Source organism: Plectropomus leopardus, chromosome 23, assembly GCF_008729295.1.
Source record: "Plectropomus leopardus isolate mb chromosome 23, YSFRI_Pleo_2.0, whole genome shotgun sequence".
NCBI lineage: Eukaryota > Metazoa > Chordata > Actinopteri > Perciformes > Serranidae > Plectropomus > Plectropomus leopardus.
Genome location: NC_056485.1, coordinates 9,599,091 through 9,615,752, shown reverse-complemented (window position 1 = coordinate 9,615,752; position 16,662 = coordinate 9,599,091). Strand labels below are relative to the sequence as shown.

Here is a 16,662-nt window from a genome sequence, read left to right as displayed (position 1 = left end):
TTATAGAGTGCCATACATTTGCACAGTTCAACGGAGTGCCAAGGCACAAGAGAAATCACAAATCATACAGCCGGCTTCTTTCTGAATATATGGCACAGCTCAGCTTGTTCGTACTTGTTCCTATGTTTTGTCCGAGCTTTCTCTGATCCGTTTCCTCTTCTGCCCAGTGACACATGAAAAGCTTTTCACGGAATCAAATCAACAGCCTGAGATAATTCAGTGTGACAATGTAACAATTGTGTTAGTGTGATTTTATGTGAGGATATTTCTATCGTCACACGGATCTCATGAAGGCTGTGGCAGGGAAACTGGGTGAAAGTTCAGGACAGCCGCCAATCCGACTACGTTGAGGGGGGAAATGAATGAGGTCAAATCAAATATTGCTTCCCCTCCGCCGACAGGTAGTGGCAGCACATTTCTGCACAGGTGCCTTCAGTAGGTGCGTGATTCATTTCAAACTGGCAGCCCATTTTAAACATGCAGTCTACATGCCACATCTCCCCTACATAACCAATTTATCAAGCCTAACCCGGCGGTACGTGCATATACTCCCATATCACAGAGAAGGCTGGAAAGCAACTGTCATAGATGGCATGATTGAATTGTTCCCTTGCACTGTCACCAGAGGGGCTATTACTTCAAATTAGCATACAAATTCAAACCAGGACAGATGGATTTGTCACATTCCAGTCGCCATCTTCCTGGAAGATTGGCTGTGCTTGTGCTGTGTGATGGAGATAAGACACCTGTCTCGGCTCCGATTGGTGGCTGCGTTAGTGGGGGTTGGGGGGGACCGGCGTGGGATGGGAGGAGGACTGTGCGGGGGGATGGATTTCCTGAAACGCTGAGGTGTTGTGCAATAAACTTCCCTACCCACGGTCTCAAATGATGATGAGGCACCATACTGGACTCTGTGGGCGGTAGGAGATTGAGCTGTAGCGAGGTGGTGATTCACACTGTTTGGAAACACGCTGAACAATACCTGTCTGGTATTTGTTTGTGTTTGCTACTTTTGTTGAGTTACTGTCAAAGAGCCACAGATAATGGCGTCTAACGTCAGCCCAGGGTGCAAGGACGGGTGTGATATGAACCAGCTGTGAGAGGAAATTTACAGTACATCCTTGACCTCGAAGAAGTTTTGCGCTTGAACGGCGAAACTAAAGGTAAACTAAAAATGTCATTCAAGCTCAGATTTTGATATCTGAGGATGTCTGTGTAACTACTACAGACATACTGTATGATTAAAGGGATAGTTCACCTCCTGACCAAAAATACATATTTTTCCTCTTATCTTTAGTGCAGTCTAGACTGCTGTAGCATAAAAAGTGAGAAAGTCGGCATAAGGCAGGTGGCTATGGACTTTCACCTGGGAGACAGTTGTTTGTGTCCTTTGTTAAACTGCAAATCAATACACAAATGTCATGTGGCGATTTTAACCTACATTCTAAGCTTTTTTAGGAGACTATGGATTTGACTAGTAGAAACTGAACATTTCCTGCAAAAATTGAAGATTATTTTGAAAAGAAATAATGCATGAAAGACATAAATTGCCCACAAGCATCAAAAACTGACACTGGAGGGGTATCTAGAGCATCAATGAAGTGCAGGGCCACTGATCAAGCGTCAGTATTTGTCCAGCTGGAGTGAGCGAGTTGGTACTACGGTAGAAAGAAAATAGTTCTTACATGCTCACATCAAGGTCTGTGGAATATCTTGAGTGACCAGGCCTTGTTGAGTTTTTCCAGATGTTGTCATTTTGGGTTTTTTTGTGTGCTTTCAGTACCACAAGCCAAGTGCCATCTAGTTTCACTATATTGCAGAGAAGACAGACGTCTCTATGGCCGATATTTCCAACACGCAGCAACTCACAGCATAACAATCTAGACTGATAACTAGCACTATAGGTAAAAGAAAAAAATATGTATTTTTGGTTTGGGGGTGAACAGTCCCTTTAAGTACCAGAAATAGGACTGCATGCAATCGTTGTGTGGTGTACCCAGACACTCACAAAATACAGCTTGGAGACATTATGATTTTCATTTGTAATTATGGCAGTGTGAATCAATGGGAAGTATTGAGCATGAAAAACTGTTCTTACCTCAGGATCAATTCCATATAATTTCCAGATCAGCTCAAACTAATGGGTTTTCTATTGGCTTCACTTTGGAGGGAGACTAATCTCTCCGGCACCATTTTGTGGTTCTGTGTACGTTCCCCAGCAAAAGACCATCCACTTAAAAACCTGTCTCCCAACAGTCCAAAAATATTAAAGTGCACATTCTAATTTCCTGACTTTGCATATTACACAATCTGCAGGCTTAATTTAAAAACTCCCTTAGCAGGTTTAGTAACTCTGCCTGCCTACTTCCAGACACTACAGAGATTGTGAAAAAATGCTTACTGGTTCATTTCTGCCTCTATCCTCAGGTCAATGTTATGTATATTCCCTCACAATTGATGTAAGTCAAGATGCAGAACAGAGGAAGGTGAGGTTATGCTATCATCAAGGCTACCTGAAAAAAAAATCTGGATTAGAAGCAGTTAAATAAATTGCTTTTTTTAAAGGTGATGTAAAAAACAAAGTGGGGTCTTTGATTTGCATTTGTCATCGTGCCCGGCAAGGTATAGCTCAAACTGAGCTGATGAAAGAATAATATTGCTTTATCATACTTCCAATTCGTCCACACAGAGAAGTCTATCCACCCGGAGATGTTACAAGTAGCGATGAGCCAATTAATACATTTATAATTAACAGAAAATCCATTAATTTTCACTGGATTAATCACTGTAGTCATTTTTCAAGCAAAAATGTCAAACATTTGCCAGGCACAGCTTATTAAATGTGAAGATTTGCTGTTTTTCTTTAACTTACATAGTAAACTGAGCCAGCGAAAGCACCACACACCATAGACAACAGCAAAACAAAGTGTACAATTGATAATGTTATTTACAAGAGATACTGGCATTGCTTTCATTTCAGCTTTGTGTGAGAGGCTCTTGCATTTTTGCTGTCATCTACAATGCATAGTGTTTCACTGCCCTAGAGTCAATGACAACCACACTAATGCCACAGAAAGTGCAACAAAAGCTCCGCCGGCAAAACGCCAACAAGAGTAAGAGTAATTAACTAATGCAATCACCACAAAAGATGTACAGATGACAAAAGAAACACTCGGAGGAACACTGTTCAGTTAGGCTGCACAGAAGCAATAAATGCTAGAGTCAAATCTTTCTATAGGACAGAAATTCCCTCAAGACAAAAAGATTAAAGATAGGGTTTGTTATTTTATACTTTACCATTTTGTAAAAATAAATACATTTTCATTTGATTGATTTTGATGACCTTAAAGTATTTGAAGTGTGCGCTTTGCAGGTGAATTATCTAGGAAAATTGAAGTATTACGTACGGGACAGACAGACAGATACTCAATATTAAATCACTCCAATTAGGATCAGGTCAAAAAAATAAATAAAACAAAAACTGGGACATCCGTATCAAAGAGTATAAAATTTTACAAAATGCATTGAAAGTTCAACAGAGAAAACTTTCAGGTAAAATGGCCTTTTGAATGTACTTCCTTTAAGCTGAAGGGCCTTAAGTGAGACAGAGAAAAAAAATTTAAATAAAAGAACGGTCTAAAATCCAGGTGACAGGGTCATAACTCGTAACCATTTTAAGTTAGATATTCATGAACTTCATGAACACCCATGTGTTTTAAAATCACTCAAATCAGAATTTATAACGCAGGCTTTCCTTTGAAAATTATGCAAAGTCTCCAAGTGTGAGCAGTGTAATGCTGCTTTATTTTATCAAATTTGACAAAGCTCGCTCAAAAGCCACAGAAGACGTGACACAATTGTTTCCGCAGGCTGTGGAGTACTGCTCATTATTGTGACTGACTATATCTGTGACCTGGGGGAGCTACATGTTTCAGCTAAGAGCAGAGTTAAGAAAACAAACACTCAAAGACTCAACACAGTAACAGTCCTTAGGAGTGGTAGGACCAAGATGCTTCCCATGTGCGCTAGCCCTCCTGACCCCCCTACCACACCGCAGCCCCCTACATCCTCACAGGCCTCTTAGGAGTCCGGTTAACCAGACTCTTGATGGAATTCACGCTTGGCCACTCACAGGCAGCTTGCCTTGTTTTGGTTGTTGACTCACAGAATGAGAGGGGAAAGCCTCCTGAGAAAGTTTGTCCGAGCTCATCCAACTTTCCTTGTTGCTAAGGAACTTTTACAAGTCAAGTGTTGGACTAAATGCACATTCCGGTTATGTCACTGTCCATTATTCTGGTTATTTTCTAGATCCCTGTGGTGCTCAGAATTCATACTTCTCCCAACTGCAGGCTTTACCTTCCACATTAGAGAGGCACTGACACAAAGCAGTACAGCCAGAACAGGCTCTAGCACAGCAGGGATTTCACACTGATCTTCTTCCGAAACATTTGTAATTAACATTCCCCCTCACTCCAACTGTTTCTGAAGCTATCAATATCCCAGTAAGAAGATTTAACTTCCCTGAAGAGCCAGGAAACGAGCTGGATTTGGCAGGTCAAAAAGTGCTTGCTCGGTTCATGTGTGTGCGCGAGGGTTAAGTGAAAAGTTTATGCACAGATTATCCTGTTATTTTAATGCTGACACTGGACTTTTTTTTAAATTACAAAGTCATTTTTATTAAGTTTAACAGCGGCAGGAAATGTGACCAGAGTGCTCCTTTTAGTATCTCCATGACAGGAGAACAATACATTATGCCCGCATCAAAATACAGTATAAATTATATTTGATCAAAAGCTTCCATGGACTTATGCTGTTTGAGCAGCAGAAGCAAGACAACAGCCAAGAATCCCGAGCTGGGACTTAATCCAGATGTCTTAAGGAGGAATGTTGAAATTTACATGAACTTTCATGCTTTAAAAAGAAATGGTTAATGAGTAAATTCATTTACAGTCCATTTCTGGTGGTGCTTTCCCCTCTGGGTTTAAAAAAATGACACAAGTTGGCCCTCAAAAGCCACAATTCATCAATCATCATGAAAATACATCACACACAATGAGACGAAAAATATTATTCAAAATGAGGTTGTTGTTGGAAAAGAAAAAAGGCTCAAATGAGTTCAGGTTTTACTTTGCACAGATGCTGAGGATGCTGCTGCAGCACATGCAAACCTTCTTAGTACTGAGTGTATTCCTTGGATGAGATTTTTGCAATGATACGCTCCAACTGTCTCTTTGCTTCACACTGGGGGAAGTTACTCATCTCATAGTACTGCGGGGCAATTTTCACCAGCCTAGGAAAGAAAGAGAGTAAACATTAGTCACAAAAATTGTCTTCGGTGTTTACTTGTGGGAGAAGTCTGTTCTTCCATATTCACAGGGTGACTGCCAGCGCGGGCTCAACAAATTTGATACTTAATTGTAGGAGGTCACAGAGGGGGAAGAGAAACACAGGTAGTCGGCTTGTCGCAGTATAAGTGTGTGCAAATAAGCCTGCATTTTATTCTTATTAATTCGAGGAAGTAAAAGTGATAAGTGACATCTTTTTTGTTTGTGTCTGTGTTGGCTCTGTACTGCTTTGGAGACACTACATAAAGGAGCAATACGTTTTACGAGTTAACTGTGCAACACACTGGTTAAGTCACAAAACACCACGTAACCGATGCCAGTGCTTCAAGCTGGATTTGCCCTAAATTTAGGCTGCAGGGTGACCTTTGTTGCATGTCATACCCTGATCTCATTTTTTAAATTGGTTGTATAGGCTACAACCATTTACAATGTGAAATATGTGGGAATTATTTTAGGCCTACAACAATGAGAACTAAAAATTAAAATGCTGAAAAATAAGCATTTTTCATTTTCATCTACTTTTTATAAAAGTCACAAGGAGCCACTGGAGGTGGGCAAAAAAGTCAAATGTAGCTCAGGAGCTTCAAGGCGCCGCTGCAGGTGGGTTTTGCCAATTAGGATATTTATATTAATCCAGAATGAACAGTGTTGGATTTGATTTAAATTTCAGGTGCCCGAAATGTATTTGACTATTTTTTTTTTCAAATTTCCTCCCACAATACGCTATACAGGTATGCTGATGCATAAAGAAACACTGAAAAACTCTTTAAAGCTATTTTGAAACAAACATTATAAAACCAATATTCACAAACTGATAGTGTGTAGAAATCCACGGTTTTTCACACAGACAGTCTTTGCACGAGCCTGCTGAACTATCACAGATATACAAAATGAAGTGATTACGTAAGGAAAAAAAAACACTTTAACCATAAGCAAAGATTAAAAAATAAGATAACTTTTTTGGCCTTTTACTCACAGAAGGTAAAAAAGAACAGTACTAAAGTAAATACTTATATACCTATAATTTCTATTGAAAATGCAGCTACAACTGAAACTTACCATTCTGGTTTGATGTCAGTGCATGTGCGGATGTAATTCTTGGTCGTGAGTACAAACTCATTGTAGAGCACCCACTCCGGCTTGTGGTCCAGCACAGTGGAGGGGTGCAGCTGTACCACTTGGTTGTCCTTCACTGTCAGGTAATGGCCGGTGCGCTCCAGGTGAGCGACCTGTTCGCAACCGAGAGAGAGAACAAGGTCAGTGCAGTGAAGAAACTTTACAAAGAAAGACATAAGAGGCAAACACATATACCCCCTTTATTGGTGCTACATTTATGTCTGTAATTCAACTATATTTCAGCAATCAAAATCTCGTCAGGAAATTACTAAAACTGTGATACAACAGCAGCCTGACGCTGAAGACAAACTTGTTTGTAACTGGGCAGTGAGCGATTTTTCCCTGCTTTGCAGATGCCGCAGTGGCTGTTGTGATTAACCAAGGCAATCAGTCTCAATAAAGGCCTTTTCCAACAAAGACATGATCTCACAAACGCTGTGAAAGCTCCAACATGAGCTGCAAATTTGTCTCCACGATAAAGGTTAATGTTGACAAATATTTAAATATTAACACCATAATTCAACTTGTCAGGCTGCTTGTTTTCAGGTGGCCCTGAAAATGGCTTCTTGCGAAATGCTGTTTGTTTCCTTGAGCGAGGAGCAAATTGACTTCATTTTCTTTTTATGTGTTTAAAACAAAGCAGCTGTGTGTGTGTGTGTGTGTGTGTGTGTACTTTAAAGGTGGTTATCCATTATAATTAACATCTTTAAGTCAGTTCTGGGTTTTGCACAAAAACACTCCTTTTTCAAATGATCAAACTCAACTTCAATGAGCGTCAGAGGAGCAGTGAAGTTGGATAAAAAGACTGCATCACAGTAACACAAAAACAAAAACCAGAGCTGTTCAATGAAACTTTGTCATAAAAAAGTAACAGCAGACTAAATAGCTAAGGTCAGCAAGTTCAAAACTTAAACTACAAAATAATAATTCACACACAATATGCTTCTGTGAGACTTCCGTTCACATCAGTTAGCAACTGAAGAACAGCAAGTGATCATTTTTATTTAATTCTTTTAAATTTTAGCATTCAGAATAGAGCTACTTTGCTTACCCGGAGTCTGGTGTGATTCTTGAGTGCAATACCTGCACCAAGAAGCCACTGACCTGCATAAAGAAGCCTGTGACCAGCGCCCGGCGGATGTTGGTGTAGTAGTCTCTGCTGCTAAACTCAGTGCTCCGCCGTGGCAGGTTGAAGCGGTCCATGATCCTGGACAACTGCTGCCGGACGTTGTCTGCTGACATCAGCGAGCGGTAGTTGACAAAATTGTCATAGCACCACTGAGTGGAGTCGTGGTCTGTGTGAGACAATGCAGGGTTAAGGACAAACGAACTACATGGTGCAACTATAGTGTGCATGAAAGGGCTGCTCACTTTGTTTAAAGGCGTGGTAGACGTTGAGCAGCGTCATGTGGTCTCCGTCGATGTGGGCAAAACGCATCTTGGACTCGTCGGCCACCTTCTTAGCCTCCGTGGGTCGGACGAAGCACTGTGGGACTAAACAAGGTTGGTATAGGCCCCAACACAGCCGCCCATAGGGATAAGTTAAGCAAATCCCACAGAGAGGAACAAGGCCTCAGCTCAAGAGAGGCACAGAGCACTTCACAGGGCACACTGTATTGCGAAGTGTTTATGGTGGAAACGGAAAGGAGGAGGGTCAAAGAGAAGGGGAGAAGGATGGGTTTCTCCCTCCGGATGCACTACAGTATGGCTTTATACAAGATACAGCAAACATATGATGATATAGATGTATACAGAAGCAAGATAAATCAGTGACGAAGAGTTCATCCAGAGGACTCGTGTTCTGCTGTCTTCCCTCTGTGAACTTGCTTAATGTCAAACCTGCTTAACTGCAGCTTTAATGGGTAAAAGCTGTTTTTTTAAGCCTCACGGTTGGTTGCTGTGGCGGCACCGTTCTCAGGTGTACTTTCGTTGCTTACTCTAATGAACTCAGCAAAAAAGAAGAAAAAAAAAAGGAAAAAACTGCTGTCCTGAAACACCTGCTTCAAGTGCACACCACGTCCAAACAGCTAGTTAAATCCATTTCCCCACTCTCAAAGACCCTCGCACTCCCTTCAAAGGCGTCAAGATTCATCTCAATGAGCAGCATTCTGCTTTGGCAAGCCTAAAGTGCAATTACTGCTGTAGCATGCTGGTGCTGCTCCAGCTACACCTATACATTTTGTACAGACATGTACAGTATTTCCCTCCTTCCTCACAAATAATAGCTGACACCACTGACTTTATCCCCTACTCGCCTTATAGTAAAGTTCAGTAGGTATAAACTGCAGTTATTTTGAGAATTTTAACTTCTAGGGTCTGTTTGTGGTTCATACAGATTTCAACATTTGACAATGACGGCAAAATAAAAACACAAAGAGGGGTCAACTTATGCAAATACATTAATTGGAAGATAAAGAAGCTGCTCTGAATATTTCCTTTGAGCTCATTTCTGAGGCACGGTCCATGAGCACAGGAAATGGAAAGAGTAGCAGCTCACACCCTGAGCATTACCTGACAACATGGCAGTGATGGAGAGGACCTCGTTTGAACAGTTGAATTCGCAGCTGGCGATGACCATCTTGGCCAGCTGGGGGTCCAGGGGGAACTCTGCCATCATGGAGCCCAGCTCCGTCAGGTCACCGTCGTCATTGAGAGCTGCCAGATAGTTCAGCAACTCCAGGGCTCGCATCAGGGTCTCTGGGGCTGGAGAAGACAGGATGGGAGGGACGGGCCATTAACAATTATGTTCCAAGCCCATGGGCAAAACACACACAGATGACAGCAATAGAGCAATTTCCAAAACTGTCCATTTCATTTATTGCAGCAAAACTTTAGAGGAACAATTTGGAGCCTTTTTACACGAGTGCATGTCAGGGTTGATTTATACGCATGATAGTTTTGTATCCTTGGTTTAGATTGTTGGTCAGATAGAACAAGACATTTGCAGAAGTCACCTTGAGCTCTTGGTTAATCTCATGGACAATTTATTGAGAAAATAATTGAATGATTTATCAATCATAAAAGTAATCACTAGTTGCAGCCCTATTTACATTTTGTGGATACACAAACAAACTGTGAAATGTGAAATTGGTGTAGTTCCCCTTAAAATTGGCTTTAAAACGGAGGAATCTTTTTTTTAAATTGTCAAATAGACCAAATCACAATGCTTGTTTATTTCTGATGTCGCATACATAAACTCAAACACCGCTAAACACATCTATATCAATCTAAGCGTATGATATATTTAGAATATTTTCACCACTCAACCCTAACCCTTTCCAACTTGGAACCGAAAGTAAAAACAGTAATATTAACAGTAATATTAACTAACTATATTAACTCCGCAGAACAAGGGAGTTGCAGGTGTACCGCTTCCTCCATCAGGTAGTGTGTAAGGTAAAGAGGTGAAAATATTACAACTATAGCGTAGTAGCGCAGAATTTTCCAAATGGCGAAGAAACAATCAGATAAAACACAAACATGTAATAACTGCAATTGATTTCTTTTTAGCCAAGGAGTATAAGGGAAATTTTGATTCTATGCTATGTATTTCAGCTGTTATTGGCTAAGATATAAACTTGCTTGTTGGCTCAGTAAAGGAGGAGATCTGCAACATGAACAAATGTATTTGAAAAAAAGCTGATAAAACAATAGAGTTCCAGCACCTGCTGCACTCACACCTTCAATAGAAGACAGATGTGAGTAAAGAAAAGACACAGACACTCAAACAAAGGGAGGCTGTTTGGTGGCGAGGAACAAACGGTCAATCAAACGGAGAGAGTTCTCTGTGTGTGATGACCAGAGTTATGCTAGACGGCAACTTAGCGCAGAAGTAATCATGGCAGAGCTCATTTTTCATCCTCCGCTCAGGCAATCCTAAACAACTAATGCAATTACAAGGGAACTTTCTACTTAATGCTTCAACACAAAAGGCTTTCACCGTTTGGTTAAAAGATTTTTCCTCAAGATGCAATTATTGACCTTTGGCTCCCGAGAGCTGAAGCCTAATGACCAGTTGCATGTTAACTGAAAATTAGCTTCAAGCACTGGCTGTGGTGCTTGTTCACTTTCATTTCTCTCAAGTGCTCCCCAAAAAAATTCAATTTCAAACAGCAGGGAGGCATTTTTTTATGATTAACAAATATTGATTTGGGGCATCAAAGCTACTTTTTTTTTTTTTTTTTTTACACAAAGTGAGTGCCAGCTACATTACTTACCACACCGATGGCTTGTGTGGGGCTAAACAAAAGGTGAAAATCTGATTTCCAAGAACTGCTAGCATGATGAACCAGTGTGGAAATTCAATAAATACACAAAGCGGCTCATCAGAAAGTAAGTATTGACTGCCTCAACACACAAGAATCCGATATATTAACCAAGGGCCAAATCAATGAGACGAAAGGCTAAAGGTACATTAAACCGCATTGGCTTCGAAAAGGTACTTCTTTGGAAATGTCACGAGGCAAATGAATCCCACCCAGCCAAGTCCTTGTGTAAATCGCTACTGATTTCTTTTGGATTTTCCATTTGGTTGGCTGGCTCGGGCTGTCGCTCCTGTGTTTAGTGAGCGAGGAGCGAGGTGGGCGAAGAGAGAAATAAACTATATATTTGAGCGTTCCACCGTAAAGAGAAAAATCAAGGTTCCCATTGAGCACATGGACAAGCTGAAATGGAAAAAGCCACCTTCTTTTGTGGCTGATATTGCTGATCATTGGGAAGACAATACTTAAATCAAATTCATCTGACTTGAAATTTAAACATCAAGGAGCAACAAAAGGGAACAAATACTAACTTGGCATCACCACAATAAACATTGTAGCCTCAAATGAGGGGGTTTTGATTGTGGCAATTACAAGAATGTCCATCTGCCAATACTGCAGTGCAATACAACCCAACCAAACAAGGTGCCGCCTGCTACTCAGTAATCATTCACACCTGTTGACGTGGTATCAGGAGCAATTTGGGGTTCAGTATCTTGCCCAAGGATACTTCGAAATGTTCCCCAGAGGAGCCAGGGATCGAAAAGCTGACTTTCTGAGTAGAGGACAACCCGCTCTCCCTTTGAGCCACAGCCGCTCCAAGAAGGCAACACTGTATTATTTTTTGGCACTAGCAGCAACCTCCGGGGGTGAAAAATAAAGCAGATTTTGCCAAGATGCAACTAAACAAAACAGCTTACAGAAGTCACAAATACATTATTCTGAAGGTAACCACATAGTCTTATGGCTTTGCTCATTCTTCTCAGAGTCCTCTCCTTTATCTGTTCTGTGAATCTTAGAGCTCCCGTTGACCACAGACGTGCCGTGAGAACTTCAATGTTCATATACTTTTAGACAATATCTGGTCTCATGTCATTATTGAATTAAAATCGACATTTTGCCTAGCCCTACCTACATCTATCTATTTAGGATCCAACACACCCCAAAAAACAAGTATTAATGCAGTTAAAACAACAAGACAAATGTTAAATCTCAAAGCTGCTATTGTTTCAATTTCTATTTCTTCAATCTCCAGAGACTCTTCTCGGACCTGTCCATTTATACTGAGGTGGGCCTTTGACACGGCGTATCAAAATTGATCCACTGTAAGTAGATGCTATAAAGCTCCTGTCTGGGAACTCTCACAGACTCAAAGCAGACTTCATCAGTTGCACAGGAACTAGCTCCAGCTTCCCGCGTGCTCAGGAGCTAGTTAGGAGAAACCCTCTGCCATGAGTGGATCAAATAAATAAAAGATAATCCTCCCCTTTCCCTTCACCCCACCGTTCCCAGTTAGACTCAGCCGACAAGGCCAATCCCGTATGTTGACGCTTACCCTTGCGTTTTGTGAGAAATGTGGGGGTGGTGGTGGAGGTCAGTCACGTTTCGCTGGAGGAATATAAAGGGAAGGCAATAGCCAAGGTGATAGCGCTGCTATTGATGTAACCAATTTCATTCTCAAAATGGCGTTTGCCACGGTGGACGGGGAGAGATGGGTTTAATCTCAGAGGTGAGATGAAAACTATATTATGGTGAGAAAAGGGGGGAGGGAGGGTGAGGTTAAGGATAGGGAAAGGAGGGGTGGTCTCCGCGGGGACACACTCTCTCCTGTAAAATGCCATAACTTGGCGCCTCATTGAAACTAGGTTTGTTTTTGGCCAGGATCCAACACGATTCAGATGTACAAGGAATAAGAAACGCAAACAGAGACAGGAACCTAAATGGACTGATCAGGCAGAATACTAACTGCACACATCGCTCTCTTTTCTCACTTTGAATGTCAATAATCTAAACTTAAAGCAGACTGCTCATAAAAACTGCATTAAACTACTGTGTAATCCATGTCTGTCAGGGCGCTTACACTCAAATCTCCAAACATTCACTATGCAGTATTTGATATCTGCCAAGATCATTTTATCTTTGCTTTGTCACTTTCCCAAAGCTCCCCAGTGACACAGCCAACCCAGATTTGATATTGTACATGAAACAATGACAGCTCAACTAAATGTGGGTTTTAAAGCATTTTGTTACTGAATTTGTTTGATTCAGATGTCACTGATCAAAATCTCAATGCAATTTGATACTGAAGTTATAATCCTTCAGATTTCAGTCGTGGTTGGTTTGGTTACACGGGGTCACTGCTGGGGTCACTCAATATGAGGCGACTATTTCAAGATACAACAGGAGAGCAACTGGTGGATCTGTTAACAGTGCAGCTAAACATTTTCATGTATTTTTAATAAAAGTTTTAATGCTGGACACCCGCAAGAGTAGTTCCCCCCCCAAAAATATATACAAAACTGGAATAAATGCTGAATGTCAGGGCTCAACAATAAAGTCTGCCCAATTGCCCAGGGCAAGTTAAATGTCACATCGGGCTTGTAACTCCAGGCAAGTGGTAAAATGGAACTCAAGTTTCGGGCTCAGGGCTAACGCGGTTCTGTTGTTCCAGGGAAAATAGAAAATGTGTTAGGGAAGGACAGAGATCTTCCCTGGGGACACCAAATCACAAACTGAACCAAGCACTGACACATTATAATCCAACAGGATGCAGTAAACTCATCATCGATGTGTCAAAGGGGCACGCCCTTTTTTTCCCTGACAATACTACATTTTGAACAAATCCATGTTCAGGTTGGCAGGAGAGCTTGTTAAAGTTAGCTGTTATCAGCTGTTGGCCCTGCTTGGCTAAACTCGAGCTAACGGCCAACAGAGGTTGCATTCAGTTACACTGTGATGTGTTCAAGGTCCATTCAGTAGAAATTACAAAATAAAATAAAAATTTGTTAACATTTTCAACCATATAAAAAAGATAAAATAAATATAATAAAGTATCTCCTAATCATCTGAATCACATTTTATGCAAATAACCATTACAGATGACTATAACGCAGAATAAGGTTAACTTTTAGAATTTTAGACGTTTGATACTGACTTCAGGACAGTTGCGATGACTTTTTGGGATGGTGGTGCATAAAATTAGTCTAGTATGGGTATGGCTGAAAAAAATGCTGACCATAAACAAGGTCAAAAACGTTTTGGTTTTTTGCCATGCAAAGATTTAGATTTCCTAATATGACTAAATGCAAAGCAAAACAACATAAAGAACACTGACCATAAAGTATAGGCATGTCTTTCTAAGAGAATAAAAAAATTAAAATTAAAAACTGAACTAACCTGGTGGGTCCATGAAGTCAAAGTGCACCAGATCGTCAATACCCAGTTTCTTCAGCTGCAGCACCACAGAGCCCAGGTTAGACCTCAGAATCTCTGGATACGTGTTGTCCTGAGGTATGAGACAAACCCAAGGAACAATTCAGAATGAATCAGTCAGGGCGCTTATTATGTCCTCATGCGTCGCTCATATGTCAACTTGAACTGAGATCGAGTCTAGGGCATTTGAAGGGCTATTTAACTTGTTTAAAAAATTCCCTTTGCCACTCAGCGTGACATGAAAGAATTAGCCTGTTAAAGTGGAGAACTGGGCCTCCTCAGGTTCATTTGTCACAAGGTGGCTGTTTCGTTAGCACGGGTGAGGGGGAAGGGCGGAGGCGGCAGTGTGGTTCAGTGCCGAGCTCTTGGAATTATAAATCAGCTGAACTGGGAATCATGGATTCTAAGAGCAAATATTGCATAATAGAAAGCTTTACCTGCCCGAGGGCTGCTTTGGGGGAATACAAAGTGCTTGTGGCACTGAAGAATGTGAGAATCAACCATTTCATAGATTTTCTAATCATTGTAAGACTGCCATGTTTCTTACCTGCATTTCTGTCTTGTAAGCCTTCTCAGTGTAAAGGCGGAAACATTTTCCTGGGCGTGTCCGTCCAGCACGACCTGCCCTCTGCTGGGCCGAGGCCTTACTGATGGCTGTGACCAGAAGGGATTCCACCCTGATTCGTGGGTTATACACCTGATAGGAAAGATGCATTGCCAGTAAATAAGAAAATCTCAAACTGCAGTGATGAAGATTTTTGGGGGAGAGGTGGGTAGAGGGTAGTAGTTCAGCACATACTCACAGCCACAATCTACTATATATACAAGCAGATGTCCAAAAAATGAATAACACATACACACAATCTACCATAATGCATATATAATCTCTTTTCGTGCCAGGTGTATGACTTGGCTCCAGGCTGGTGAAATGTCAGAGGAATAAATAACTGGCTTTTCCATCTTTACCGCTGTCAGGTGTGCACTGCTGTGTTTATCTTGGGATTCTCAGGCAACAGACGCAGATGATCGCAGCAGATAAAGAGTGGTAGGAGAAGATGGGGAGGTGGGGAGAAGGCAAAAGCTAACCTTTTGCTTTGCAAATCCTGGATCAATTACAAACACCACGCCATCGATGGTCAGGGACGTCTCAGCGATGTTTGTTGACACGACAACCTGTGGAAATGAGAACAGATGGGGTGTTTGAGGGACCTCAGACTCTTGCAATAATTTTTTTTTGTAGTCTGTTTTACATATGACTGTCAGTTATTTAGGAAATACATTTTAATGTGCAAGAATTCAAACAGAGAGCTCAACAACTTGGATATTTCAGGGATTAACCCTTTCAAACCTGAGCAAATTGGTTTGATTTCTATCAAAAATATGGCTCCGCCTTTTTAAAAAAAAAATAATTTTCAGGTATTTTTTTTGTAACCCTTAACTCATTTCTTGCAATTTGTGGGACATTTCTTGTCAAGATGGTCACTGCCTTTTCCCCCACGTCGTTTTTTTTCCTAAAAGAAATCAAACTAAGGTTTCAAAGGGTTAAATAGCATGTCGTAGGTGTCTGAATGCAGCACAAGAAAACTGATGTCGATTTTGGTTTCAAAGGGTTAAGTTAGTTTCTTCAGTTGAAAATTTTGAAAAGAAAAAAAGGCACAACAAAATTTCAATCATTATTCAAGTATTCTAAAGTGCTTTGTTCAATCACAAAGTGGAGTGGCTCTTCTACAGTGGAGCAGTTCACAAATCATAATCCTTCTTAAGCATGGGCAAAAAGAGAGACAAACGAGAGCAGACATCAGCTTTGTTTTAACTTGAAAATGATTCCCTGATGTGAGCCAGTTGACTGAAGAAGCTTGTAGAAATACCACTACAGTGCACTGCACACATGCTGCCTAATGCAACCCAACAGGGGAGTACCACAACAGTTTCTGCAATCAAGTTCAATGTGCTACCAACGTGTTTGTGGAGGGAGCTGGCTTGGTGCTCAGTGCCCCATCCAAATGCATTACCTGTGGCCTTTTTGTGTTATGTGACTGTGTGCTCGTGAGGTCGGGGAGTTCTGTCTGACTGTCCCCAGCATGCTACAGGGTTTTTTTTTGTTGAGATGTCAGCTTTCCTCTTTTGGAAAGTTCTCCCCAGAGTTTTTCAAAATCACAGAAAATAGTTGATGTAATGGTTCCTCTTAGGTGGCCTGCTTTTTCCTCGACAATGGTTACTGCATTTATCCAGGCGTCTTTTTCTTCCGCCTAAATGAGGGCTGCGGTATTCCTCTCATGTGAACCCAGCACGTCTCTCAAAATTTGGAACACTGCGGACATGCCAACACTGCACGGCTCATTGTCGCCGATTGGCTGTTACTATGTGCTATGCAGTAATGGCTCCTCGAGAGCTGTGCATCAACACAACCGGAGGCGAAACTGCACATGTTGTTTGTATATATTTACAAAAATCATTGACTACTGGAAAAAAATATACAATATTTTGATTATCGACTATTATGTAAGGGC

General features: G+C 41.2%; 1 protein-coding gene across 2 annotated transcripts in view; it reads right to left on the bottom strand.

Annotated features, from left to right (window-relative positions):
* Positions 1-4,649: 4,649 nt before the first annotated feature.
* dhx15 (DEAH (Asp-Glu-Ala-His) box helicase 15) overlaps positions 4,650-16,662 on the bottom strand; it is a 29,546-nt gene continuing 17,533 nt past the window's right edge. For both annotated transcript variants that reach the window (XM_042512237.1, XM_042512236.1), the window contains exons 7-14: positions 15,239-15,325; positions 14,700-14,849; positions 14,117-14,225; positions 8,973-9,164; positions 7,833-7,955; positions 7,566-7,756; positions 6,405-6,574; positions 4,650-5,290 (exon numbers count right to left, since the gene is read on the bottom strand). In XM_042512237.1, coding sequence (XP_042368171.1) covers positions 5,173-5,290; positions 6,405-6,574; positions 7,566-7,756; positions 7,833-7,955; positions 8,973-9,164; positions 14,117-14,225; positions 14,700-14,849; positions 15,239-15,325 — 1,140 coding nt within the window. In that variant the 3' untranslated portion in view covers positions 4,650-5,172. The remainder of the gene's footprint in view (positions 5,291-6,404; positions 6,575-7,565; positions 7,757-7,832; positions 7,956-8,972; positions 9,165-14,116; positions 14,226-14,699; positions 14,850-15,238; positions 15,326-16,662) is intronic.